General features: G+C 44.7%; 1 protein-coding gene across 1 annotated transcript in view; it reads right to left on the reverse strand.

Moving 5' to 3' along the window:
- Positions 1-10,395: 10,395 nt before the first annotated feature.
- The window catches only part of SLC2A2 (solute carrier family 2 member 2), a 40,873-nt gene continuing 23,955 nt past the window's right edge, over positions 10,396-27,313 (reverse strand). Inside the window, exons 6-11 of the mRNA XM_053304515.1 lie at positions 26,438-26,600; positions 23,003-23,193; positions 20,921-21,025; positions 13,797-13,898; positions 12,279-12,482; positions 10,396-10,709 (exon numbers count right to left, since the gene is read on the reverse strand). Coding sequence (XP_053160490.1) covers positions 10,512-10,709; positions 12,279-12,482; positions 13,797-13,898; positions 20,921-21,025; positions 23,003-23,193; positions 26,438-26,600 — 963 coding nt within the window. The 3' untranslated portion in view covers positions 10,396-10,511. The remainder of the gene's footprint in view (positions 10,710-12,278; positions 12,483-13,796; positions 13,899-20,920; positions 21,026-23,002; positions 23,194-26,437; positions 26,601-27,313) is intronic.

The following is a 27,313-nucleotide window of genomic DNA, read 5'->3' on the forward strand; positions in this document are numbered from 1 at the left end:
AAATAAGAGCCTCCCCATCTCTGGCAACTTTTTAAAAGGCACTGAAAACATATTTATTCACCCAGGCTTTTAATTATATTTATAGTTTTAATACTTTTAATAATGTTGGGTTTTAAATGATTTTAATGCTAATGATTTTAATGTTTAAATGGTTTTAATTGTTTAATTGATTTAACGCCCAGAGACACAAGTTTCGGGCAGTATAGAAATATGATAGATAGATAGATAGATAGATAGATAGATAGATAGATAGATAGATAGATAGATCAACTGCCTGGTTTGCTCCCTATGTGAGTGGATCAATCCTCCTTTAGGAAGTAGAAACTACCATTGTGCAATCTGCTACTTTTTAAAGTGAGAAAGACTGGGTTTTTTTTTGTTTTTTGCACAGGTTCAGTGGTCTATTCTTTATACACATTGCAAAATCCGTTGAGCTGATCATTACTTATGTAGATAATTCCTTTGCCAAAAATAAATAAATAAAATCAACATGTTTTCCAAAAATTCAGTTTGTGTTACTACAGAAATAAATTGTCCTTACTCTGAGCAGGAGTAATTGAACTCTTCAAACAGAACTGCAAATTCAGTAACGGATCTCATCCTAATTCAATTTGGTGTCTATTGTGTTTGTGAAAGAATTACATCTTTTCTATAATTTGTTGCTCAATCACAACATTCACTAATATTGAAGTGTCATATATAGAGATTTGGTTTGATATGAACTGTGCAGAACTGGGGCAGATCTGATCTGATTCACAAATAAATGTATATAATAGGGCTTATTTTTGTGGCTATCCTGCATTTAAAATCCAGTGGCCTGCAAACTGAAAAATGCGTTTTTATAATGACCTATCGGTCCCTCTTACTATTAAATGTAGCCAATTGCATGGTCATGCAAATGGCCTCTACACATGTGCAAAAGTCACTAAAATGGCCTCCACACTTGCGCGGAGAACCAAACCGGGCAGTCACCAGCCCTGCCTACTCTGGGGGAGGCCAGCAGAACTGTGTGGGGGGGGAGCTGTTGCCCCCCCCCCCACCGTGGCCACTGCCCAGTGGCACTTTTAAGTTACTTTCCCCCCCCCCCCCGCCCGCTCTACCCTTACACAAGTCCCCCTGCCCCTTTACTGGTAAAGGGGGATCCTCACTGGATTCTCTTTTACCAGTAGCGCTCTGAGCCGGTCAAACCAGCTCGGTTCAAACTCCAGCCAGGTCCAGTTCGACCGTGCACATAACCAAACTGGCAAAACTGGGTTTGTGCAGATGCCTAATCTAGGTGCCCACATTTTATTTATTATTATTATTATTATTATTTCGATTTCTATACCGCCCTTCCAAAAATAGCTCAGGGCGGTTTACAAAGAGAAACAACAAATAAATAAGATGGCTCCCTGTCCCCAAAGGGCTCACATTCTAAAACGAAACATAAGATAGACACCAGCAACAGTCACTGGAAGTACTGTGCTGGGGGTAGATAGGGCCAGTTACTCTCCCCAGTTACTCTTTGTTGTGGGTTTATACTTGTAGTATCTTATAAGGGAAACGAGGGTGCTCAAAAAGCAGGCTCCCTTTCAAAGAATGAGGCCCCAAATAATCACTGTAGTATTTGGCTCATTTGTTTCTCTCTCTCCCAGCTCTGTCACAAGAGAGTGTTCAGTTTGAAGGAGATAATGAAAAACAGCATGAAGTGGGGCAGAAAAACCCATAATAGATGAGCACAGAAAATGGTAATGGGGCCACATGTCCCAAATTTGTTGCATTAGGAAGCTGAGCTCATTTTCAAGAGTAGGAAGCACACTTTGTCAACCATTTGTCAGATGCGAGACAAAACTCCTAAAAGCCCCAATCTCGGCACCTCAGGAAAACACTATCAGAGCCATGCTGACAAGAGGCTTTTAAAAAAGTTTATTAATTATAATGCATTACTAGCTAACCACGATCCAGGAACACTGAATATTAGACTAATGTGTTGCAACCATTTAGCTAATACATATGGCGTGATCTTTGGAATTATCTTAATGATTAGCAAGCTAGTCAAGCTCGAACAGTGAGGCAAAACACACAAGCCAAAAACTGACAGTTGGTTCATCTATATCCCCGTTTCAGCTGGAACTCCACTGAGTGTGGATGGCGATAAAGTGCAGATGTTTTAATTGCCGCATTGCTGAGAGCTGTAACTCACAGCGGCTTGTCCTAAGGAGCTGAGGGGCACTGAAAGAGGCTCAGCTGCCGGTAAGCAGAGGCAACTGCACCTCTTTTGGTGCACACACACACACATCCATATCCCGGGCTCCTTAGGATGAGCTGTTGTTAGCTGTAACCATGTTGCCTTTTGGGTTCTGTGCTAGCTTGAGCTTTCACTCTGTTAAGCACCAAACATAGTAAAAGGTTTGGCTTAATGTACTCCACTAACTCTTGGAAAACCTTTCAAAGCACCCACAGGCAGCACGAGGTGAGGAGGAAACATTGCATAGAGGTTTGATCCTGCAGCCTCAAGTTCAGGGCAACCTTTGCAAGAGGCAGCTGCCTTTATAATGGCTCTTGCAAGTCCATTTATTTGGGGTGCTTCAGTTATTAGTCAATTCATTGATTAGGTAAGTAGGCGAAAAGCCTTTAGCTCAGCTGAAAACTTATCCCAAATTAATCAGTCAACACACACACACTTGTTGTTCGTACACACACAAACACACACTTTTCAACACACATACTTACAAAAATTGCAGCTGGCCAGCTCCCAGGACATGCACCAGGAAGACCTACGTGCTTGCCTAGGACCCCAATTCTTGAGGAGGGTGCCACAGCTCCCAGGGTGGAAGTCGAATGGACAGGGCCCGACTCCTAGTTGGAACCTGGCTTGATTTCCTCCCTGCTCAGTATCCTCTGTCCCTGACCCCTCCCTGTCTCCCTCATTTCTTTTCCTGCTGCGGCTGCTCAGTGGAGACAAGCCTCCTCCACCTCCTGGCTTCTCAAATGCCCACTGCCAGATGCAAAACAGGAAGAAAATGGTGCACACAATGGTTGGCTTGGCTGCAGTTGGGCCTGGCTGGCCACAGAGGAAGGCGTGCCAAAAGCTCTAAGGCCAGCCCTGCAGGCACCATCCAAAGAAGAGGCATCCTCCCTTCTCTCACCCACAAAAATGAGTGCCTCTTCTAAAAGGAATCCTGCTGTGACATACATGTATAATCGATTTCTATCTAATGAAGTGGGGTGGCCACTTGAGACGCTCCAGCTGTTGTTGGACTACAACACCCATCATCCTCAGCTGCAATAAATTGTGGCAGAGAGTGATGGGAGTTGTAGTCCAACAGCAACTGGAGAGCCTCAGGTTGGCCACCTTGATAATAAAGGCTTAAGGATCTCATTAAAACCATCTCCCGCCATAATGGGAGAGTTGGATTGCATGGTGGTGTCAAAAATCTTATGGTAAAAAGCAAGGACAGTCTATATTAGGGGCATTGTATATTATTATGTGTTAGGTTGTCAAGTGACTGATATTTTGACAATTTGATATCTCCTCTTTGTAACTACGATATACTACTAATACTACGAATATTATACTGCTCTTCAACCAAAATTCACAAAGTGGTTTACAAAGAAAAATAAATAATACATAAATAAAATGGTCCCCTATCCCCAAAGGGCTCACAATATAAAAGAAACCTAAGGCAGATACCAGGAACAGCCATTGGAGGGATGCTGTGCTGGGCCTGGATAGGGCCAGTTGCTCTCCCCCTGCTAAACACAAGAGAATCACCACTTCTAAAGGTGTCTCTTGGCTCAGTAAGCAGGGATCTATGCCATTTGTTAGAAGTTCAATTGTTTATGCACTAGCAGAGCCACACCAGCTCTTGAAGATGATCCATTTACAAATGCCTCCCCGCCCCCCATCTGTTCTCCAGCAAAAATGCAAGGTCAGTTTTCCATTTATTCAACTTCTTGTTAATTGCTGAGTATGGTTAGGTCCACTGATACCCAGGACATTTGAAGATATACAGGTAAGTTTAACCATATTTCACCAATAGGAAGATGCATTTAGTGCTGTTGGACAGTATCATTATCTGTTTATGTTGTTCATGCAAATAAAATGCATTAGCTTCAATGTACATCCAGTATTATATGCATAATCTAAAAACCAAGTATGCTTCCCCCAAAAAACCATTGTTTTATTAGTGCAAATCTAAGGAGTTTTAACTGATCAATCAATCAATCAAGGAATTAACTGATTGATTAAAACTCCTACAGCCTTGAGATCCACTAACAGATCCTGCTAGCTAATAACTGCTTTATCACTGAGGAATTAAAACAGTTTTTCTGTAGACTTGGAAATTTACAGTGACATAATTTGAGAATACAGGATTTAGAACGAAGGGCAAACTCAAGTAAATAATGCATGTAGACATAACAGAACTGCATGAATCTACATATAATAACTTGCCAGATCATATTCAAACATCAAACACCCAAAATGTGGTGGTCAAATAAAGAGCCATAATTTTAAAAAACACACACTAAACACCTGAATAGTCATTTATTTAGACAATGACTTTATTTAAGTCGCACCTCAGATCTTGCCAACTCTTCAATAAAACTTGATTTCAAATTCCAGAATAACTTTTATTTCATCAATATGCTTTCAAAATTAATGCACACTTAGAATAACAGTCCCTCCGCCAGACTTCTCATTTCCTTATAATTACATTAAAACATGTATGGAAAAGCCCTTCTCCCTCCCTTCTCCCCACAAAGCATTCGTTGCGCCGGTGTGCAGAACTTACTTCTGATCCTAGATATTGTTGAAGAGGGGAGGGAGAGCTGGTTCCTGGGTGCCACAGTCAAAGATGCAGGGGGCCTTGGCGACTCTTCCATGATCTCGAGGATTGCTGAGCATCTGACAAGGCAGTGAAGGCAGCTAGTCGGCTGGGGGCTGAAAGAGGCCGCTGTCTCCTGCCATTTTGGATCATCAAATCATGGAGAGTCAGTGTGGTGTAGTGGTTAGAGTGCTGGACTAGGACCAGGGAGATGTGAATTCAAATCCCCATTCAGCCATGAAACTAGCTGGGTGACTCTGGGCCAGTCACTTCTCTCTCAGCCTAACCTACTTCACAGGGTTGTTGTGAAAGAGAAACTCAAGTATGTAGTACACTGCTCTGGGCTCCTTGGGGGAAGAGCGGGATATAAATGTTAAAATAATAATAATAATCATGCCCTTTGATACAATTCTTATGGATATATGGAAGGTATTTTGCTTCCACTTTCCACATAAGCACATTATTGTTATATGTGTGTTGAGTACTCCAGACTTAATAGTGTAATACTCAGATTGCAAAGGAAAGGGCATTTAGAAGTCGGTTATTAGATATGTAACTTTTTTGTTTTCCATTTCTCAGCAATAGAGTCTAAACATCCCAGGAGGTAACATTAGCAAGTTGTTGTGAGTTCTGCTTTTAGTCCCGGCATCATTTAAATAGTTTGAAAGCCACTTAGTTAAAGAATCTGAAACTATTGGTGATCATGGAACAGCACTCCCTGGAAATATTGAGAGCCACATGGCTAATCAGTATCTATCTTGAAATGAGTAGATCTGTCAGCAGATACAGAAAACAGCAAAACTCTTTTTGCATTTTGTAAATCATTTTGAATTTGAGGACTTTCCAATCTCCATTTTCAAGTTGAACACTTCTGACATTTTGAAAATGCAAAGTTTCATATTTGGAATTTTAAAATGGTTGTGGCCCAAAGCATGCCAAAGGGCTGAAATTCAACACAAAACCTAGTGGAAAGTAAGTTCCACTAACTTCAGTGCAGGCTAGAGCAGGCTGTTCTGAACCACTCGCGCCACTGTGGGTGTCTAAAACTATGCCCACAGTGTTGTGTGGCAGGGCTGTTCCGCTACTACTAAAAATTGTGCAATTGTAGTTGCACAACATTATGTCAATTGGGCATAATGGACATAGTATCACACAACTGCGATTGTGCAATTTTAAGTAGTAGCAGAATAGCCCTGCTCCACAACACCATGGGCATTGTAAATGCTTGCAGTAGCGTGAGCAGTTCAGAACTAGGGATGTGTACGAACCGGTTCGGCGCCTTCTTAGGGAAGCACTGAGCTGGCTTGGGTGCTCACAGTCAAACCAGTTCGGCAGGGTGGGGAATGATTCCCTTAAGGAGTAGCAAAGCAGGTCCTTAGCTGCTCTGCTGCCACCCGTTCGGGCACACCCCTATTCAGAATGGCCCACCTTAGTCAGTGCACTGAATGTCAGCCATTGCATTAGGTAGGACTTATTCCCAAGTAAACGAACATAGGATCAGTCTGAAAATCTGAAATCCACATTGCATTCTTACATTCAGAATATTTCAGGTTGTTAATATTCACATTTCAAATTCAGTATCTGCATTTTGATTCTGAGCTCCATATTTAGTTTTACTCTAGGGAAAAACAATTGTATTTTCATCTATAATCCTGGTTTGCTGCATTTAGGATGTCTGAACTCTTTCCCAAGTAGAAGTGAAGTTCCATGTGCATTGTGAATCTTAAAAAAATATTGCAGGGAAAACAACAGTGAGATGTCTGATTTGGCCAATCCTAACTTGCCATCAGTGTAGCCAGGGACATAAACTAGAGGCACACAGGCACTAATGAAGTGCCCGCACCCCTAGGGGCTGTGAGGGTGCAATGGGCAGCCCTGTGTAACATCCCCTATCACGGTAGCAGCATACTGTGAAATGGCAGCCCAATGGAGGAGGTTGGACTGCTATGGGATGTCCCTCAGGGTGCTATTTTCCATGTCAAAAGTAGGAAGGATTGTGTTCTGAGCTGGAATACACTAGCTGACATCCTGATTAATGAAGCACTGACGCTTCTAGGGGCTATGGGGGTGCAATTGGAGCCCTTGTGCAAGAGCCTTTAGGATCCGGAGCATTTCCTGCACCCCGGAAGAGCTCAACAAGATTGGAAATACATCACTGACTGTCAGGTGTGTGCAGTGTGAGAGATCCAAATGTGACTGAACAGTAATTAGATATTAAATAAGGTCAGTCAGAATTCTAGGTAAGATTCTACTGAGTACCAACATCCTCCTGCTCTATGGTAGCTTGGAAATAAAGCACTTATACCTCTAAGGGCTGGCATACTTCTCAACAGTATGTCAACTCAGTAGTGCTGCATGCACACAAGTTGTGAAAACAAACAACAAATATGCAAATGACATTACAAAAAGAGTAAGCTCTTTGGAAATAATGGGCTTATTCATGTGTAACACCATTTGTGCAATGTTTGCATTTTGCAACTTGTGTACAGACAATGTTTATGCTGGGCTGTGTGGTATGTCAGCCAAGGTGTTTACTTTCAGCCCTTCTGTTACTGATTTTTTCATTTGGTGTTCCAGGAGGAACTCATCAGACCTTCAAAGAATGAAGGGACAGATAGTGGTATAAAAAAACCCTACCGTACTGAGCCACCTAATGGCGCAGCAAGGAAATGACTTGACTAGAAAGCCAGAAGTTGCCGTTTCGAATCCCCACTGGTATGTTTCCCAGACAGTGGGAAACACCTATATCAGGCAGTGGCGATATAGGAAGATGCTGAAAGGCATCATCTCATACTGCGTGGGAGATGGAAATGGTAAACCCCTTCTGTATTCTGCCAAAGACAACCACAGGCCTCTGTGGTCTCCAGGAGTCAACACCGACTTGATGGGACACTTTACCTTTACTTCCATACTAGCCCCTTTCCCTGGAATTACCATCCTTTGTTCACTGTTAACTTTTTATGGCGCCTCCAGATGATATCATTGCCAGATTGTTTCTGTCCAATGATTTTTCAGATGTAATGCGTGGTCAGTTTTTGGTAATAAAATACAGCTCCAGTGTGGACAAAGCCTATTAAGGCTTTTACATAGGAACATAGGAAGCTGCCATATACTATCAGACCATCTGTCTATCTAGCTCAGTATTGTCTACACAGATTGGCAGCGGCTTCTCCAAGGTTGCAGGCAGGAATCTCTCTCAGCCCTAACTTGGAGATGCCAGAGAGGGAACTTGAAACCTTCTGCTCTTCCCAGACCGTCTTCATCCCTTGAGGGGGATATCTTGCGGTGCTCACATGTGGTCTCCCATTCAAATGCAACCAGGGCAGACCCTGCTTAGCTAATGGGACAAGTCATGCTTGCTACCACAAGACCAGCAGATTTATCTTCACATCCCAATTTATTGCTTTCACTTGATCTTGGCTGGGAGATTAGTAATTGCTTCTTTAATACCGCTCTGAATCGCCTCATGTCAGTTTCTGTGCCCATGGAGAGGAAGAGTCTTTAATTGCTGTTTTCCTGTCATTACTTCTTTTCTTTTTAAAATAGTGAAATACTTATTTCATTATTGAAAAGGTAAATAACAAGAGGAAATCAGTAATTAATTAAATCCTCCTGTAGTAAGGGAGACTGATCCTGGGGCAATTTAGAAAGGCGATTCAGTGGATTATTACTCACTAATCTTCCAGCCAGGATTAACACGAAGCAATACAATGGGCGGAACCTGCAAGTAATAAATTTTTATTTGAAGTTTTAAGGAATTTTCATGAATAGGATTTGCATTATGAAAGAATCGTCGCCATGAGAAATGGCGTTACTAGATAATATAGCACTATATTAAAAGCCTTATGACACCTCTACTTTAATTCTGTTTGCACCTAATACCGAGAAAGCAATGCCTTAGCAGTGGCAGAGAAAATGAACAAGAGATCAAGAAACCCACAAAGCCACAGCGGGACAGTGAATCAAGTAAAAGACTTTAGAATTTGCTGCAGATACATGAGCTGAAAATGTGTGATCAGAAAGGTTGTGTGCATCCTGCACACCAACTGTGTTTAACACAATCTGTGTCTGGTACTCAAGTGAAGAGGATGGGCAGTTTACACTGCATCTAATCCTTTGTTGCTGGCATTTCTCTCCAGTGGCTGACATCTAGAGAGGCCCTCATTGCAGTCACGGCCACCGCCACTCAACTGCCACTTGCTGCTTGCCCACTGATCATGCGTCACCCGGCTGCCCATCCCAACCATCCCATTGCATTGCATTCTAAAGATGGCACCCCACTGGTGCAAGCTGGCACTATGACATTATTAGTCTGCATCATGGTTGACCAGGGGAGGCAGGCCAGCATTGGCAGTGGGCAAGCCAATGACCAGTCCACTGGCAGTGGCCACGAAGGCAGGCAGGCACCATGCCTGGTGGCAGTGGTAGGAGGCAGCAGTGGCACTGTGCAGTGACATTGGTCGCCTGGTGTCTGGGTGCCCCAGGAGACAAAACATGGGATGGTGAGGGCCACGGAGGGCAGGGTGGCCCCTGGAGATTGACGGCACCGGGACATCCCCTCACCTTGTTCAATTATACCTATGCACCTGGTCCTCTCCCACAATACCATCCACCATTTTTTTAAAAAAGCAGAAGGTTTTGCTATGACCAGTGTACAGCTGCCTCATATTGGCCCTTTCCCAGGCCATTGTCCTGTCCCTTTATGATCAGAACCTCATTTTTTCCAAGATGGACATATGCGATCTTAGCAATGCACCATTCCCCTTGGCATCCTGTTAGCTACTTCTGCTAACATCAGCAGCTTCCCCACACTAACTATTGCATGATCCTCAAACACAGCTACTTTGTCTCTTTCACAATCCTATTGCCTCAGTGTTCCCATTCCCTTTTTTGGACACATTTCATCAAATGTATTAGGTGAATATGGGCTCAGGAGTGCCACTGTGCAAATTCAGTGTTTGATTAAAAATAAAGGATCCATGTGTTTAGGTAAGGGGAAATTAACAAGAATGACGTCCAGGACAGCAATGAACAGGTATGAAATGAAGGGAAATGTGATGAACCTGGTCGTACTAGCACAGCCCTTGACACAGACAAAGGGTAGGTGAAACTTCTGCTGGAGATGACTTCACCTTTCCTTATCTATGATCTTAAATACTGAAAGAACTCACCTTGTATAGCTTTCTGTTTAAATACCCTCCCTTAATATCCATAATAAACAGGGCAATCAAAATTAACTTTGCAAGCTAAGTCAATTGCAGAATTTCCTGATTAGTATAATGCATTCTAATCACAGGAAGTGGGATTTTTTTTTTTAAAGTGAAATGGCAGACTTCTGAGAATCAATGGCCACACCAATGGCAACACCATTGCACTCCCATCTCTCTTGTTCTCCAGCCAAATCCACAAGACAAATGAACTGGGGCTCCGAATCCTGTCCATGATGGATCCCATTCCTCCTTTGCCTCCTTTGATTAAAGCCTTGACACACTGAGAATTCACCGCGACCTTAGATGAGTAGTTCCCAGGTGAGCAGGGAAACATACGCATTCACCTGAAGCCACAAAGCAAACTCAACCTACCAGTATCATTTTGCACATTTTTACATTTTAAACATGCATTCGCCATAACTTGACCCAGGAGCACGAACAATACATTCTTTTCGTCCTTTCTCGTGCACAGAGAGGCATAGCCAGTTGGCCTTTATGCCTCCTGGTTTCCTCCCAAATACTCCATTTCTGTTTTGGCTCCTTCGGCACCTGCTTTGCCTTTGCGACGGAACTCATTCGAAATTTCTTCAAATGTTTTTCCTTTGGTTTCTGGCACTTTGTAGTAGACGAAGATAACAAAGAGGACAAGCAGAACAGCAAATATCAGGAACACATATGGTCCACATAGTGTCTGCGGGGGGCAAAACAGAAAGATAAATCCAGTTAACAAAACTATCCGCACTGTGAGTAATGTTGATTGGTCAGAGGATCTGCCGAGAGAAGGCTACTTTTTGCCATTTCAGAAAGTATGTATATTTTGTTCTTGCAGAATCTGAAAATGATTCGTGTTCCCATAAAAAACACGCTCGAGGCCAGAGATGGCCCAAGACGTTTTGGTGGCTGAGACAGACAATCCAAATGCCAAGCAAAATTCAAACACTCTCCCTTCAAGTAAAAATAGTTAAACTGAATCTGGTATGAAGTATACTAAACCTGGGATAAATGAATCATCCTGAAAATCCCAATTTTCATTATTAAAAATGAAAGCCAGTGTCTAACCCTTTTGGATGTGAAAAAAAGGTCAGGAATTGAATTTGGGACCTTCTGCATGCAAAACGTGGCTTGGGCCCGGAATACCTGTCGGACCACGTTCATCCATATGAACCTGCCAGGGCCTTCAGTTCAGCATCTCAGGCTCAACTTATGGCCCTACCACTAATGGAGATCCAGTTGGTGGGAGCTACGTATAGCGCCTTTTTGGTTGTGGCCCCTTGGCTTTGGAACACCCTCCGAAGAGCTCCACCATGCTCCCTCTAACAGGGTTTTAACAAAACAATGGAAGACCCATTATTTTAGAGAGGCGTTTAAATGTTTTATCTGCTGTTAATATCTGGTGGTATTTAGCTTCTAATGTTTTAAATTTGTAACTTTAAATGTGATTTTAACTAGGTCTTTTATTTTCTGTTAATATTATTGATTTTATGTTCTTATATTTTAGTCATTTTGCTAATGTTGTGAACCACTCCAAGCAGTAGTGCACTGGAGGAACATAGGAAGCTGCCATATACTGAGGTAGACCATTGGTCTATCTAGCTCAGTATTATTATTATTTTACATTTATATCCTGCTCTTCCTCCAAGGAGCCCAGAGCGGTGTACTACATACTTGAGTTTCTCTTTCACAACAACCCTGTGAAGTAGGTTAGGATGAGAGAGAAGTGACTGGCCCAGAGTCACCCAGCTAGTATCATGGCTGAATGGGGATCTGAACTCGGGTCTCCCCGGTCCTAGTCCAGCACTCTAACCACTACACCACGCTGGCTCAGTAGAAGACATTAACTTGTCTTCACAGACTGGCAGCGGCTTCTCCAAGGTTGCAGCCAGGAATCTCTCTCAGCCCTATCTTGAAGAAGCCAAGGAGGGAACTTGGAACCTTCTGCTCTTCCCAGAGCGGCTCCATCCCCAAAGGCGATATTTTACAGTAGGCAACCAGGGTGGACCCTGCTTAGCTAAGGGGACAAGTCATGATTGCTACCACAAGACCAGCTCTTGTGGGGTAGAAATGTTTTAAACAAACAAATACATCAGTGTTAAGTTCACAGCTCCTGGTTGTGATTTTACAGTCTAGAAGTATAACTTCCACTTATCAGTTGAGATTTCTAGCCTGTTCTCTTCCCCATGTTACACTTTAAAAGTATGAGCCCCTTAAAATACCGTTCAATGATCTTTATCATAGTACACTAAAGTCACAGTTTGCTTACAGCCACATATGGGAAGCACATCCCGATGATGAAATTGGTTGCCCAGTTACAAAAACCAGCCACTGCAACAGCTGCCGGACGGGGACCTTGGCTGAATAGTTCGGCAACAATAAACCAGGGAATTGGTCCAGGCCCAACTTCAAAGAGACTGACAAAGGCGAAGACGGAAATCAGACTTATGTAGCTCATCCACATAAACTTGGGCTGAAAACAAAAGCAAAACAAAACCATATTAAAAATATTAAAGGTTACATTACCAATGCATCTGCCTTCAGTCACTCTGAGTTGCTCTCTTCCAGGGATTCCCAACTTGAATCCCAGATGTTGTTGGACTACAATTCCCTTTGGACATCTGGGGATCCAATTTGGGAAACCCTGGTCCATTCAATTAAAAAAGCAACAGATAATGTTTTAAACAAGCGAGAGAGGGTATGTGGGGGTGGGGGGTGGAGAGGGGCCTTATTCATGTTATGGTCAACACTTGTACAATCTGTGTACAATGTACCAGGATACAGATCTGTACACAGGTATAATTATTCACATGTTATGTGGAACACAGGTTAGACTTCAGATAACTGGATTCGTTTAATATCAAGATATTCAAACCAGATTATAATCTCCAAAAACACACAGGGCTATATTTTGTTTGTTTGTTTGTTTGATTGATTGATTACACTTTTATACCACCCCACACTCGTGTCTCTGGGCAGTTCACAATGATAAAGCAGTTAAAAACACATATAAAAACACATCTAAAAAATTAAAAACTAACAATTAAAAAAAAAAAACAATCAGAGAATTAAAAAATTATACATTATTAAGATGCTGAAAAAGCCTGAGTAAAAAGATGGGTTTTTAAATCTTTTTTAAAAATTGTCAGAGTTGGGGATGATCGTATCTCAATAGGGAGTGCATTCCATAGACCCGGGGCATTCCATAATCTCTGAACACAGACAGGGTTGGCCTACCAATGTCACATGGTGAGGTGGCTGCTTCAGATGGTGGATTAGTGAAGGTGGTGGTGGTGGTGGTGGGACCACTGCACCTGACTCCATTGGTGTACTCCTTGGGCACTCCACTCCTACCTGTTCTAGAGGCATAGCCACCATTACTGCGGCCACTCAGACTCCTCCTACTAATCCCGTCCTGCTTTTTTTAAAAGGGAGGGGACAGAAAACAGCCTCAGGGAATGTGAGGAGCCTGAGCAGTGAAGCCAGCTGCTACAGGTGTGGAGAAATGGCAGGTACAGGGAAATTGGTGTGTGGAGCTTGAAGAGGGGAGACCAGGTGAAGGGAAAATCAGAGTTTGGGGGAGATTGGGGTTGTGGGGGAAGGATATTGGGGATTTGGGGAAAGAAACTGGTGCATAAGGCTTGTAAGGAGGAGATTGGAGGGCTGAGAGGAGAAATGGGTGCAGAGTCTGCCCCATGCGCCATGGGGATGGAGATGGGTCACTCACTGGGTCAGTCAGGCACCGGGGGTTGGGGTGGGCTTGAGTACTAATAAAAAAGACTCTTACCTGAAGTGCAAGGCCGATGGTCATGGTTACTGTACAAATCATCATGCCAATCAACCCAGCAAGAAAGAGGGAACGCCTCCCTAGGCGTTCCACTAGGAATAGCTGCCAATTGTAGAAAGATAGGAGTTAGGACGGACTTGATAGTCATAATGCCACACGAAATTGGCAACTTGACTCAACAGTATAATCTAGTACATGGTATGTGTCAAAGCTTCTAGCAGTTTGAGCCGACACGGTCAGTCCCTATCTCTTGTTGTTAAGAGAATAAAATGGGATGGGGGAGATCTATGAATGCCACCCCAAGCTCTTTGGAGGAAGGTGGGATAAACATGAACATAATATTAATAACTAGTATTTTTAAGCCCGTTAAAATAACAGGCGCTAGTTGGGGACGGCGGCAATGGCCAGGCGCCCAGAGCAGCAGCAGCAACCACGGCTCGCCCTGCTGCCTGCGGCTCCCTCCCTGGGCTGGGCGTGAGGAGGAGCTGCAGCTGCTGCTGCTGCCAGGGGCAGGTGGGCGGAGGTCTGCTCCTCCAGGAGCCGCTGGTCCCCGCTTCTGCCTGCCGGCGCTTGGCAAGCTGCCGGCGGCTCTTCCCGGGGGGACGCCGCCGCCATCCTGGGAACCACCCGAGGGCCCGCTGCTACCCAGGAGGAGGAGGAGGCGGCGGCTCAGCGCAAGGAGCCGCCCCCCCCGCCAACATGGCTTTGCAGCCTCCAGCCAGCCGGACCGCCCAAGGGACAGTCGCCGCCCCTGTTCTTTTCGGCCGGCGGGCCAGACCCGCTGCCGCCGCCTCTCCTATCCCTGCGGCCGGGCTGGACCCGCCGCCGCCGCCTCTGCCCTCCCAGTGGCCGCCTCTGGCCTTTCCGCGGCCGGGCGAACAACCGGCCAACATGGACACAGAATTATTATTTTTTCACTTTCGGGCTGGTTCTTCCTCGCCTGGTCTGGACCCGCCCTCGTTGTTTCTCCTATCCTTCGTCTGGGCTGGTCCCTTCTCCTGGGATGCCCGGTCCTGTCCCTGCCGCCTCTCTGCCTTACGGGTCAGGTCGGGTCTGGTCCCGTCACCGCTCCCTTTCCCTTCTCTGCGGCTGGGCCGGACCCGCTGTTGCCGCCATTTTGAATCCGTCACTGCCGCCTTTCCTGCGGTCGGGCCAGACCCGCCGCTGTCTTTTCTCCCCTTTCTTTTCTCCCCGCTGCTGCTGTCTTTTCTCCCCGCCGCCGCTGCCTCATATGTTCCAGCAGCAGGGCCGGTCCCGCCGCTGCCACCTCTGCCCTCCCCATAGTTCGTTCTCGGCCCGCTGCTCTCCTCATCATGGCCGCCTGGTGCCTGCGGCCATATCTTCCTCGGACGTTCTGGGCATGCACTCCGCGCATGCCCAGAACGGCCGAGGAAGACACGGGCGCAGAGACACGGGCGCACACCCAAGCCTTTTATTATAGAGGATAATCATACTCGTATGAAGAGCTGGAGCAGAACAATGGTTGCACGTGTGAACTGTACTCAGAAGTGACTGGTTTAACCCTCACCTAGGCCACAAACTCACTAAATGGCTGTAGAGATCTGAGATGTATCCAGATTGTAACGAGAAACAGCAGTTGACAATTTGGGAAGAGCAAAAGGCAGAGAAAGAGGATTTCTTTCTAGCTGAAATTAACTGAAAAATGGAGTTGTAGCGTCGTTACTCCCTGTGGGATTTTCTGCCTTGTTGGATGCTTGTTTGGCTAAACATGCCCCACACTTTAGCCCTATTCACACGTTATGTTCAACACTCATACGACAAGTGTACAGTGTACACAGGTACAGATCTGTACACAGGTACTGTTATTCACACGTTATGTTGAACACAGGTACAGCAGTACACTCCCTATCTGTATTCTGCATTTTAGAGCCCGGTAACCAGGTTTACTTTTAAAATGAACACAGGTACAGTCATTGACACAAAAACATGGAGTTCATTCACACAATCAAAAAACTGTGTTTGACCTGGGTTTGGGAGCTGAGTGAGATAGGAGGAAAACCTGGGTAGAAGTGGTTGTGCGGAAGCAAGGTAGGAGTCCTGGATAGCTTTCCCTCCTACCTTGCTTCCCCACCGTCACTTCCACTCAGGTTTCCCTCTTACCTTGCTTTCACACCACTGAAAATTGGGAGTGCACACAGCTCCCAAACCTGGGTAAAACACAATTTTTGATTGTGTGAATGATCTCATGTACAAGTGTATAGACATCTGAATGCAGGTCCGACATTCTGAGGCTATTCTCATGCTCAGGCAAAATGGGGCTAAGGACCAGCCTTAGCCTTTAAACAAATGCAGGGTTTGCTTGCATGTGAGAACCGTCAGGAGTCATGTGGATCCCAGCAGCGGCGTGGCAGCAAATCCTGTAGGGAGCTCCAGCTGTTAGCCAGGGTTAAGGGCGCACGCACGTTCTCCTCCCTGGCTAACTGATTATGTGTTGGTGCTGCGTGGCTCAGCGTAGCACTTACACATGAGTAGCCTCCTGGCCTGTCTTGGGAGGGTCTCCATAATGCCTGAGCACGAGAAAGTTTGAATAGGGCTTTTGCCAAGAAGGCAAATATTTAGAAGACACCTGGAGTCCTCAGCGCTCTCTCATGCAAAGAGAACAAAAGCTGCGAGTGCTGTGCCTAGAATGTCCTACCCCTTGAGGAAGTGTGAACAGTATTTTTCTGTAACAGCAGATCTGTATGCAGATGCCCTGCCTCTTGACTTGCTGTTTCTCCATCTGGTCAACTGGCCCAAGAGCAGTGCACATTGTTCTGATGGCTCTTTCTGCTGCTTTGGTGGCCGAGGTTCAGGCAAATGGTTACGTCTAGAGTGCCTGTTGAGCTGGACAGCCAAGTGTTGACTTTTTGACAAAGAGCAGGTAATACTTAAAGGCTCATGGGTGAAGAAGAGAAGAGCAAACACCGGCAGGGAACTGCTGCAGCCTATCTACCACAGATGTCAAATGAAAGACAACATTTGTAAACTGCCTCCATGGTGATCCTGGATGAACAGAACACTGGCTAATTAACTGGGACAAATGGTTGTTTATGCTCTACTTTGCAAAGTCTGAGGGACTTCCCAGGGAGAAAGAAAAAATTAAAACCTAGATTTCCCCCTGCTTAGTGCTGTATCCAGCCTCAGTTAAGCAACTTAAGCAACTCATCCTCATGCCATAAGATAACACTTCCTTCCAAGCATTCCTTCCTGTGTTCTTAGATCTGGGCATGGAGCTCTCTGCTTTCTGTACCAGCCTTAAGATGATAGAGTTAATCTATGCATAAAATAGTGAATAATTGCTGGTGGCAACGATAATGTGGAATATTACCCAGAGAAGTTCACAGTAGAGATGTGCACGAACCGGTTTGGCCAGTTTGAAGGTGCACTCTCACCGGGCACTTCCGGCCACTTCCGGCCCAAGGAAGCACTGGGGCAGCAAGGAGGTACACTACCGCCCCGCTGGACCATTTTAAAAGATAGTGCCAGTGGGGGAAACACGCTAGTGGAAGGGGTAAGAGCACCTTCCCCCGTCCTTAAAGATATCCTACCCACCCCGGATGTACCGGTTCTGTGCACACCACTAGTTCACAAGTCCTCCCTGATGTTTCTGTTTCACAGAAAGGTGAAGACTTTCCTGTTTTCAAAGTCTTTCCCGCCTACTATATGCTTTGGATTTTTGATATGCTTTTTACATTAGTTCTGGATTTAATACTGTTGATTTCATATTTTATATGAGTATTAAATTGATTTGCATGTGTTTTGAACTGAAATTTTAGTTTTGTTGTGTGTTGCCCCAAGCAGTTTCTTTCTGGAAGCAAAAATACAGACAGAGAAATGCAAAGTGAGTAACCTACCAAAAAACCCCACAATTTGAGCATGAGCCTGCTGTGGAAGTGCACTCACCAAGTTTTGTTTAGATGTGCAATCCTCTTTTCCAGATCAAGCTCAGAAGAAATGGGTTCTGTGTGTTTCAGAGGCGTAACTATAGGGGGGGCAGGGGGGGCACGTGCCCCGGGCACCATCTTTTCTGGTCACGTGGGGGGCGCCGCCATGACAAATTTTTTTTAAAAAAATTATTATTTTATTTTTTTGTTAATACAAATGTTTCCTGCTCAGTGCAGCAGCGCTGCAGCAGTCAAGGGAGCGTGTTGGCGCCCCCTCCCCCATGAGCGGTCCCTTCCGCGCCACCCGCGCCCCCCCCCCATTGCTTTGCTGGCGCCTGGCGGCCAGTCAGTGGCCTGGCTTGGCGGCGGCGGGCGCTTGTGAGGAAAAACCTAAGTATAATGTAGTATGTGGGGGGGGGGCGTGGGGGCATGGGGGGGCGCCATTTCAATGCTTGCCCCGGGCGCCGTTTTCCCTAGTTACGCCTCTGGTGTGTTTACAACAGATGCTAGCAGTGCACCACAGTAGGCCCATTTACACATTATGTTCAACACTTGTACAATGTAGGACTGGAAAAGGTGCAGAAGAAGGCAACCAAGATTATCAGGGGCCTGGAGCACCTTCCTTATGAGGCAAGGCTACAGCATTTGGGGCTCTTTAGTTTGGAAAAGAGGCGACTACAGGGAGACAGGATTGAGGTATATAGAATTATGCGTGGAGTAGAGAATGCGGACAGAAATAAATTTTTCTCCCTTTCTCACAACTCTAGAACCAGGGGCCATCCTAGGAAACTGAAGGTTGAGAAATTTAGGACCGACAAAAGGAAGTACTTTTTCACACAGCACACAATTAATCTATGGAATTCTCTGCCACAGAATGTGGTGATGGCCACTAGCTTGGACAAATTCATGGAGGACAGGTCTATCAATGGCTACTAGTCTGGTGGCTATAGACCTCTTCCAGCCTCAGAGGCAAGATGCCTCTCAATACCAGTTTCAGGGGAGCAACAGCAGGAGAGAGGGCATGCCCTCACCTCTTGTTTGTGGGCTTCCCAGAGGCATCTGGTGGGCCACTGTGTGAAATAGGATGCTGGACTAGATAGGCCTTGGGCCTGATCCAGCAGGGCTGTTCTTATGAGTGTACAGTGTACACAGGCACAGATCTGTACACAAGTACAGTCATTCACATGTTGTGTTGAATGCAGGTACAGAAGTACTATCTGTAACTGCATTCTATCTGTACCATGCATTTGAAGGGCCCGTATCTAGATTTGCTTTTAATATGAACACAAGTGCAGTCATTCACATAAACACATGCACGGTCTTACAGAAATCTAAAAATTGTACAACCCAGTGAGCCCTTTCTCACGATCCGTGAAAAGGGCTTGAAGGGGCGAGTGGAGGAAGCCTCGAAAAGCTTACCTCTCCCGCAGATGATCCTCTCGTTGTTGATGGGTGGGCGGATGGCCCGTCTAACCCCTGCTAACTGGGCAAAGAGGCATCTTTTTAATGTGGTGGTTCTCTTTATTGAGCAGGGGGAGAATAACTGGCCCTATCCACCCCCAGCACAGTACCTCCAGTGACTGTTGCTAGTGTCTGTCTTATGTTTCTTTTTAGATTGTGAGCCCTTTGGGGACAGGGAGCCATCTTATTTATTTATTTGTTATTTCTCTATGTAAATCGCTTTGGAAACATTTGTTGAAAAGAGGTATATAAATAGTTGTTGTAGTTGTTGTAGACAATTGCTGGTTTCTGCCAGCAGCAGGGAGGTTTGGGGGCCAAGAGGCCCACAGAACTCCCATATGCACCTCACGAGTGCACAGTACATTATGGGGATTATTTTTACACCAGCTGGGAGGCTGCTGGTGTGTGGGTGCTGCGCAGAACCGTGTGGCACAGACTCACGATCAGTTAACCCGGGCTAACAGCTGGGGCTCCATTGTGGGTTTGCCACTACACCGCCACCAGGAGCTGCATAGGCAAAAATGGACTGAGCTTCCATAGCCCAGTTTTGCCTGTGCGTGAGAACAGCTTAAATGTCTGAATCAGGCTATTGATTGGCTAAAGACTGTTAACATTACTAACTCATATTAGTGATGTGCACGGAACCGCGGAGGTGCAGTTCGATGCCAGTGGGGGTGCCTCTTTAAGGACAGGGGAGGGTGCACTTACCCCTCCCGCCGCTCCCCCCCCCCGCTGGCACTCTGCTTTTAGCAAAATCCATGGGGCACAGTGTACCTCCCTGCTGCCCCTTCCCCCGTTCTTGGCTGGAAGTGGCTGGAAGTATCACCTGCGTGTGCGCCTGCCCGACGCACACGTTGCGTGCATGTCGCACACATGACGGACACACGCGCAGGCAATACTTCTGGCCACTTCTGGCCAAGAACAGGAGAAGGGGCGCCAGGGAGGTACGCTGCCGCCCCATGCATTTCGCTAAAAACGGAGCGCCGGTGGGGGGAAAGCAGCAGGAGGGGTAAGTGCACCCTCCCCCATCCTTAAAGAGGCACTCCCGCTGGCGTTGAACCTTCGAGCCGGCACCACTTTCGAACCGGTTCAGAGGCCTTTAGAATGGCCTCCGGACTGGTTCGTGCACACCCGTAACTCATATTTCCCCTCTTCTCTGAAGTAGTATTTTTCAGTATTTTAAAAATGTAGCCTGCCTTTTAAAAAGAAAAGAAAGAGGCAAGTGTATATCCTGTGCTTATAGGTAAAAACATGCAGACATTGTGACTGAAGTATGGGGAGAGAAAGGCAAGACAGACTTGAGATGAAATCAGCTCGCCGGAATAGAGGAGCCCTGTGGATGAATAGCCCTATGATAAAGGAACATACCAGGAGGAATTAAAAGAGAATTAAGAGCCCAGGCAGCAAACACTTGCCAGTGGGAACTCCTCGCTAGTGGGAACTCCTAGGAAAGTTCCCACTTTACTTTTGAAAATTTATTAATTCATTTGTTCCTACCAAAGAGCTGCCTTGCTATAGGGAGAAGAGCAAAGAATCCAAATGGCACTCCCTATTGTCCTAAAAATATAAATGACTTTATAGAAGAGCTTTAAAATGACCATTTTCTGTGGTCTGAGACAAGCTGCCTCAACTAGACTTGTGCATGACTTGTGCATGATTTTCCAAAAAGGAAACGAGAAGTTAAAACATTTTAAAGCAAAACCATATCAGAAGATGGTAAGCCATCACTGCACGAAGATAAACAAGATATATTAGAAGCACTAAGGTGTATTCACTTACAGCAAAAACAGTGAATATGGTGTTGACAGTACCCATGCCTATGGTTGCATGAATAGGGTTCGCGACACGAGCTTTGTCAAAAATGTCTGTAGAGTAGTACATAATCTAAGAAAGCAGAGAACAATAAACAGTTAAAAGCATCAATGACTGCTGAAGGGGACATATTCATTGGCTTGGATGCAGGGGCGTAGCTAGGGGTGAGGGGGACCACGTTCGCCCCTCTCCCCGGTGGCCCCTTGAAGTGAGAGAAGTAATGAAGAAAATAGGGAGAGGTGGAGCTGGTGAGCCCCCAGGAGCGGGGGGGGGAGGTTCTTTGAACCCATCCACTCAATTATAGCTACACCCCTGCTTGGATGGAATTTGAAACAATTCATACGACATTTTTTCAAGGGATCATGGAGACCAAGGCATCACTAGGGCGTGGCCCATGGGGTACAGCACTCAAATGAATTGCTCAGAGTTCCGAATCACATCAACCCCCTCTCTCCTCCATGATCTCTTCCAAAATGGAAAGTGCCTTGGCACAGAGCCTGGGAGAGAGCTCCTAGGCCAGGGCTGCACAAATTTGTCCCTTCTGCCTTCTGTCCCTTCTACAATGCTAAATCATTGTAAACCGCTTAGAGAGCTTCCAGCTATAGAGCGGTATATAAATGTAAGTGCTATTACTATTGCTATTGCCGATGTTGGCCTATAAATCCCATAATCCTGGTTGTTAACTGTAGTAGCTAGGGATTATGGGAGCTGTAGTCCAAAAACAGCTGGAAGGCCAAAGTTGTGTAGCCCTGTCCTAGCCAAACCTCACTCTCTGCTGCTTTCACTTTCATAGCAGCCGTATTATAATATCAGAGACTTTAAAAAGCATATATTATTATTATTGGGGTGGGGTTACAATTGAGTTACAATTCTCAAAAGGGGCCTGGATCTTTTAAATGCCTAGTAACAGCCTTGATGGGGACTGAGTCGTACCACTGAGTTTTCTAGATCCACCTATCTCCTCTCTTGCTCCCTCCCCCCTCTATGCTTCCTTCTGGTCCCATGTTCAATTTTTTGCTTTCACTTGACTACGGGCCTACAGATTTGATTTATAGTTTGTTTTATAGCAATTTAGTGTAGCTATAGGGGTGGCCATCCCCCACCCCCACCCCCAAGTAATGCTCTGGGTAAAGAACAGAGTGTCATGACATCCTTCCCTAGGGCACTGTGGGAAGATTGCTGGGAGGGAAAGGGTAGCATCTTAAAGCACTGCAGCTGCCTGAAAGCTTGGCAGTTTCCAGTTATTAAACAGAAGGAAACCTGAACTTGAAAACAAGTTAAGTCTCCCACTCAAGTGCATCAAAAAAGATCTGATATATCAACACAATACAAGTTAACTCGAACCAATACCGATAAATTACTCAGTACACAGCCCTAGCAAATTGCAACTTAGGTGTATGGACAATCTTAAATAGAGAGGAGGAGGTTACTATTTAAAATATTACTTGGGAGCAGTGTTCCCTATAGCAGGGATTCCCAGATGTTGTTCACTACAGCTCCCAGCATTCCTAGCTGCAATGGCCTTTGGCTGGGGATTATGGGAGTTGTTGTCAACAACATCTGGGAACTCCTGTTAGAGGGAACACTGCTTGTAGGGTTGCCGGATTCAAGCTTCCCAAATCCAGGTGGCCTAATTATGTGGCAATTAATATGCATTTTTTTTAATTTGACAGATTTGTATACATTCCCCTCCTTCTCTGCCCTTCCATGTGATTGGATCCAGAGTAAAATCCAGGCAATCCGGGCAGCGCATTTGAAAGCTGTGTAAATCAGGTGGAATTTAGCAGCTGGTTGGAGGAGCCAAAATCTGGAGGCTACCCTAAATTCTGGGGAACACGGCATCCCTAACTGCTTGGGAGATTTATTATATAATACCTTTTAAATTATTTTGCAATTTTCTGTATTTTACTGCTTCGTCGCGCACGCGCGCACGTGTGTGTGTAAAGGCCTACAGACCAAATAAACACATTGACTGACTGATCAGGTTTAGAGAACTATATATCTGCTTAAGCTCTTTTAATTGCTAGAATTCATTGCTAGGAAACTCACAGCATTGATCCCTGAAAACTGCTGAGCAATATGAACCATGATGGCCACTAGGAAAGCTGGCCTGAGGCTAGCGGAGGTGACGAGTTGCCAGATGGAAACAGGCTTTTCTTTGGCGGCTTCCTCTTTCTCTCTCTGCATGTCTTCAATCTCTGCAGTAGGATCATAGTCTTTGCCTCTTAGCTTACTCAAACCTGGGGAAGAAAAGATCATGGTTTCTTCCGTGACAGAAATACTTCCAGAAAGAAACACATTCATCTTTAAGGAGCTACAAGACTCTTGTTGTTTTGGCAATAGATTAATGTGGCTACCCTCCTATAATTTCTCTGATAAATTCTGTTGTGATTATGGTGTTTGAGTGTCATGAGCCTCTTTTCGGATTGTGTCCAGGTGGCATCACTACCAGGCATTTCATTCGGGCCCTCCAATCCTAGCAATGCCAACAGAGATGCATCTAGGTAGTTTTGGAGCCTGGCCTTAGACCTAAAGCCCTTTTAATGGTTTTGTTTTAATTGTAAACCGCCCTGAGCCATTTTGGAAGGGCGGTATAAAAATTGAATGAATGAATGAATGAATGAGTTCTCCAAAAAGCATGGAAATTGCAAATCAAGAGGGTTACCTTAACTTCTGCACCTTTTAAGCCATAAAGACTATGTACAATCTTGTGTACCATGTTGGCTTCAGGAACTAAATTACAAATCCAAATATCTGTTGAAATACTGTATGGATTCATTCCTCCCCAGTCCAATGCAGAACCAAAAGACCAAGACAAAGTATGGGTTCATGGAGCCTAATTTGTAAAGATACCATAATACATGAGACCATACAAAGTTTTTACTGCTTATTACATGGCACCGAAGCGAGGGTGACCACTTTAACTTGCAATTTCCATGCTTTTTGGAGCATGAGTTAAAATTATAAGCCCCATAGCTCTCATCTTACATAAAAGGATTTCTGGTATTTAAATGGTTTTGTTTTTTGTTTTTAGTCCACATATAGGAGAGAAGAGCTGGTCTTATGGTAGCAAGCATAATGTCCCATTAGCTAAGCAGGGTCTCCCTGCGTTGCATTTGAACGGGAGACCACTTGCTAAGTATTTATTTATTTAATGAATTTCTATCTTGCATTCCATTAAAACCCCAAGCGGCTTTCAGATAAAACATAAAAACATACACAGGAATGTGTTGTACTCTGTAACATAACATTTCTTAGATACTGTAAATATTGAATAACTGAAGTAAGTGGATCAGTGAACAATGAACTAATACTTTACATAAATTAATGGGATATCCTTACAGAAATTCATTAGACTATTCCAACTGTCTTGGAACAATTTGTGCATAAATAAAAACTCCATATTCAGAGGTAGCATATTTCTCAATGTCATATTCTGGGCACAAACGATTCAGAAAGTGTTTCAATAATTCTGGAAGGTACTGCACTCTATTATCACAACTTTACAGCTAGGGGCTATGGCTTACTTTAAAGTAAAAAAAGCATGCACATTGATGAATAGAAGCATTACACTTTCATCAACATTATTATGGTAGTTATTACAAATTTAGAAGTGAAAAGCTAACTCAATGGGCTTGATTCTTCAAACTGTGGTTTGACTGAATGGCATAATTTCCTTTTCCCCCAGATTATTTGAGATGTTTTCAAACTGCATAAACTCTGACATTTCTTAAGTGATCTGCATCGGATTTGGACATGCATTTGTCACTAGTTACTCTGTGAGAAATTTCAGGCAGATTGGACAAGTTTCAATGTTATGACCACTAGAATTTTCAGATCTTAACATCGGATAACAGTAGGTGGTATACAAACAAATGCTTCATCAGTGGAAGTGTCTTCCATGAACAGGAGTTTGCAAAAGGACTCTGTGTGGGAGCACAACACTCTTTCTGTTTATGGAACAAACATCTGCTGACAGAACACTCATCAGGAAGTTGAAGTCATCAGAACACTCATCAGGAACGCATCAGAGGAGTAACAGCAGGAGAGAGGGCAGGGCATGCCTTCAACTCCTGCCTGTAGGCTTCCAGCAGCTTATGGTGGGCCACTGTGTGAGACAGTATCCTGGACTAGATGGGCCTTGGGCCTGATCCAGCAGGGCTGTTCTTATGTTCTTAAGTTTTCCACACCCGGCTTTTAGCCTGCATCTCCTCTGGAATGGAGGGGGTGCATTCACATTTTGGCCAGATTTACCTCGAAGTCCCTGCAAGCTATCAGGGAGCACTTCACATATAATTCGGGTTTTTCACTGCACGCTAGAATGTGGCCCGGTTCATACTCGGGGTAAAAAGATCCACTTTTTGCATTGGTTTTTTGGGGCAGCTTTGAAATCACTTAAAAGCCTCGCAGTAAACCCACGGTAAAGCCTGGTATCTGGGAAAGCTCCTGGATGCTGTCTGTTGTTTTAACTCCTTAACTATACAAAGAAATAAATGCTAATACAATATAATTGTCAATGCACAAAAACTGGATTTAAAAGGCACATTTTCAGCTTCTTTAGGATCCATTTTCAAATTTCTCTCTCTGGAATTTCTCAAGGGATATACAGCAAATTTAGAACAGTGGTGTCACTTGTAACTTAGTTACTCCTTGACAACGTTTAGGCAGGTGGACAATACAACTTATTTTAGTTTTGTGAACTCTCTAATGTTCAAGGTTTAGCATAAGAGTTGTCATATCCAATGCAATATAAGCACAAATAAAATATATTCACTGCACAAAAACATTGAATTTAAGAAGGTTTCCCCCCACCCAGCTTCTTCAGCTTCTTTCTACATTTCTGGTATTTCTCAATGGATACACACCAAATCTGGAAAGGTGGTGGCGCTCATTACCTTGTCACTAGACACCACATTTCAGGCAGATGAGACAAATGGTATGGATTTTATGACCAAGAGAATATTCAGTTCTGGCTGCTTGCTCCCCATTCGGTGGGCGAGGCAGCCACTATTGTTTTTGTGGGCAAACATTCTGTCATAGAATTGTCAAATCCTGCTTCTGCCATGCATGTTACACCTGTGGCAGGAATTAGTACCCTGTTATAGCTGGGGAGTTCAAAGGTGAATATCTGAAGAAATACTGAGTGGTTTTCCCCCCAAACAAACCCCCCAAAAGAATGCATTCCACCATGACCTGAACTTCTGAACACATTCAGAAGGGCAAGTGGGGATCGTGCTGAAGTTTAGGGAAATCTGCCCTCTCAAGGAGAGGTGGGGAAGTGCATGGTCACATACATGTCCTTATCAGTGTGACTGGCCAGCAGATGAAGCATCATTCAAACTGGCCCATTGTACCTTGGGGCAATGCCTTCACCCTTCTCCACAAACTGATTTCAGATTTGTGCCAGTGGGACAGCTCTGGGGTTGGGAGGCTGACGTACAAGGCAACCCTCTCCCCAAAAAATATTTCTAGACTTTATCTTACTTTTTTTTGCTTCTTCCACGTTTCCTACTTTAATGTACAGGTACCGTGGGCTTTCTGGGCAAAGAAAGAGCAGGATAATCTGGAGAACAGCAGCCGTACCAGACAGACCAAGGAGAAGGGGCCACATATCCCGACTGCCCAGCAGAGACTCTAGGCCAAGGATCTGAGGAAAATAAAGATCATTGTAAATTTTCTGATCATATTGGTTTGTCAAGCAAGTGACTCATGGCATTAGCAGTGCAGAGTTCATAGACTTGTAACCTAAATGTTTATAACCCGAGAGCATCTCTACTCAGACCGTAAGACCTTCTTTGGAGTCCCTGCTCTAAGTGCCCTCACCAAATGAAGTGAGGCAGGTAGCTATTAGGAAGAAGGCCTTTTCGGTGGCGGCATCCCATTGATGGAAGAGGCTCTCCATTGAGGCTCGCCTGGCACCATCTCTATGTTCCTTTGGATTTCAGATTAAGACCTTCTTGTTCACCCAGGCTTTCTAAAAATCTTTTTAAAATCTTTTTTTTTAAAAAAGTTTGGCATTTGATTGTAGCTTTTTTGTTTTTACTGTATTTACCTGAATCCAAGATTAGTTCCGCCCCCTGCCCCAAGTTTTTTAATATTAGAAATTGGGAGGTTGTCTTCAATTCGGAATCCTATCCCTTTAAATGCAGGTAAAATCTGTATTTAACCTCTACTTTCTAAGGGGGTCATCTTGAATCCAGAGTTGTCTTCAATCTGGGAAAATATGACAATGTGCTTTTAAAAATATATTTTATTCTGTTGTTGTATCATTTGCCTCCATGAGCTGCCCAGAGACAGTGGTGGATTAACACAGAGGCAAGGCAGGCATTTGCCTATGGCGGCAGAATTTAAGGAGCGAAA

Source organism: Hemicordylus capensis, chromosome 3, assembly GCF_027244095.1.
Source record: "Hemicordylus capensis ecotype Gifberg chromosome 3, rHemCap1.1.pri, whole genome shotgun sequence".
In the NCBI taxonomy this organism is placed as follows: domain Eukaryota; kingdom Metazoa; phylum Chordata; class Lepidosauria; order Squamata; family Cordylidae; genus Hemicordylus; species Hemicordylus capensis.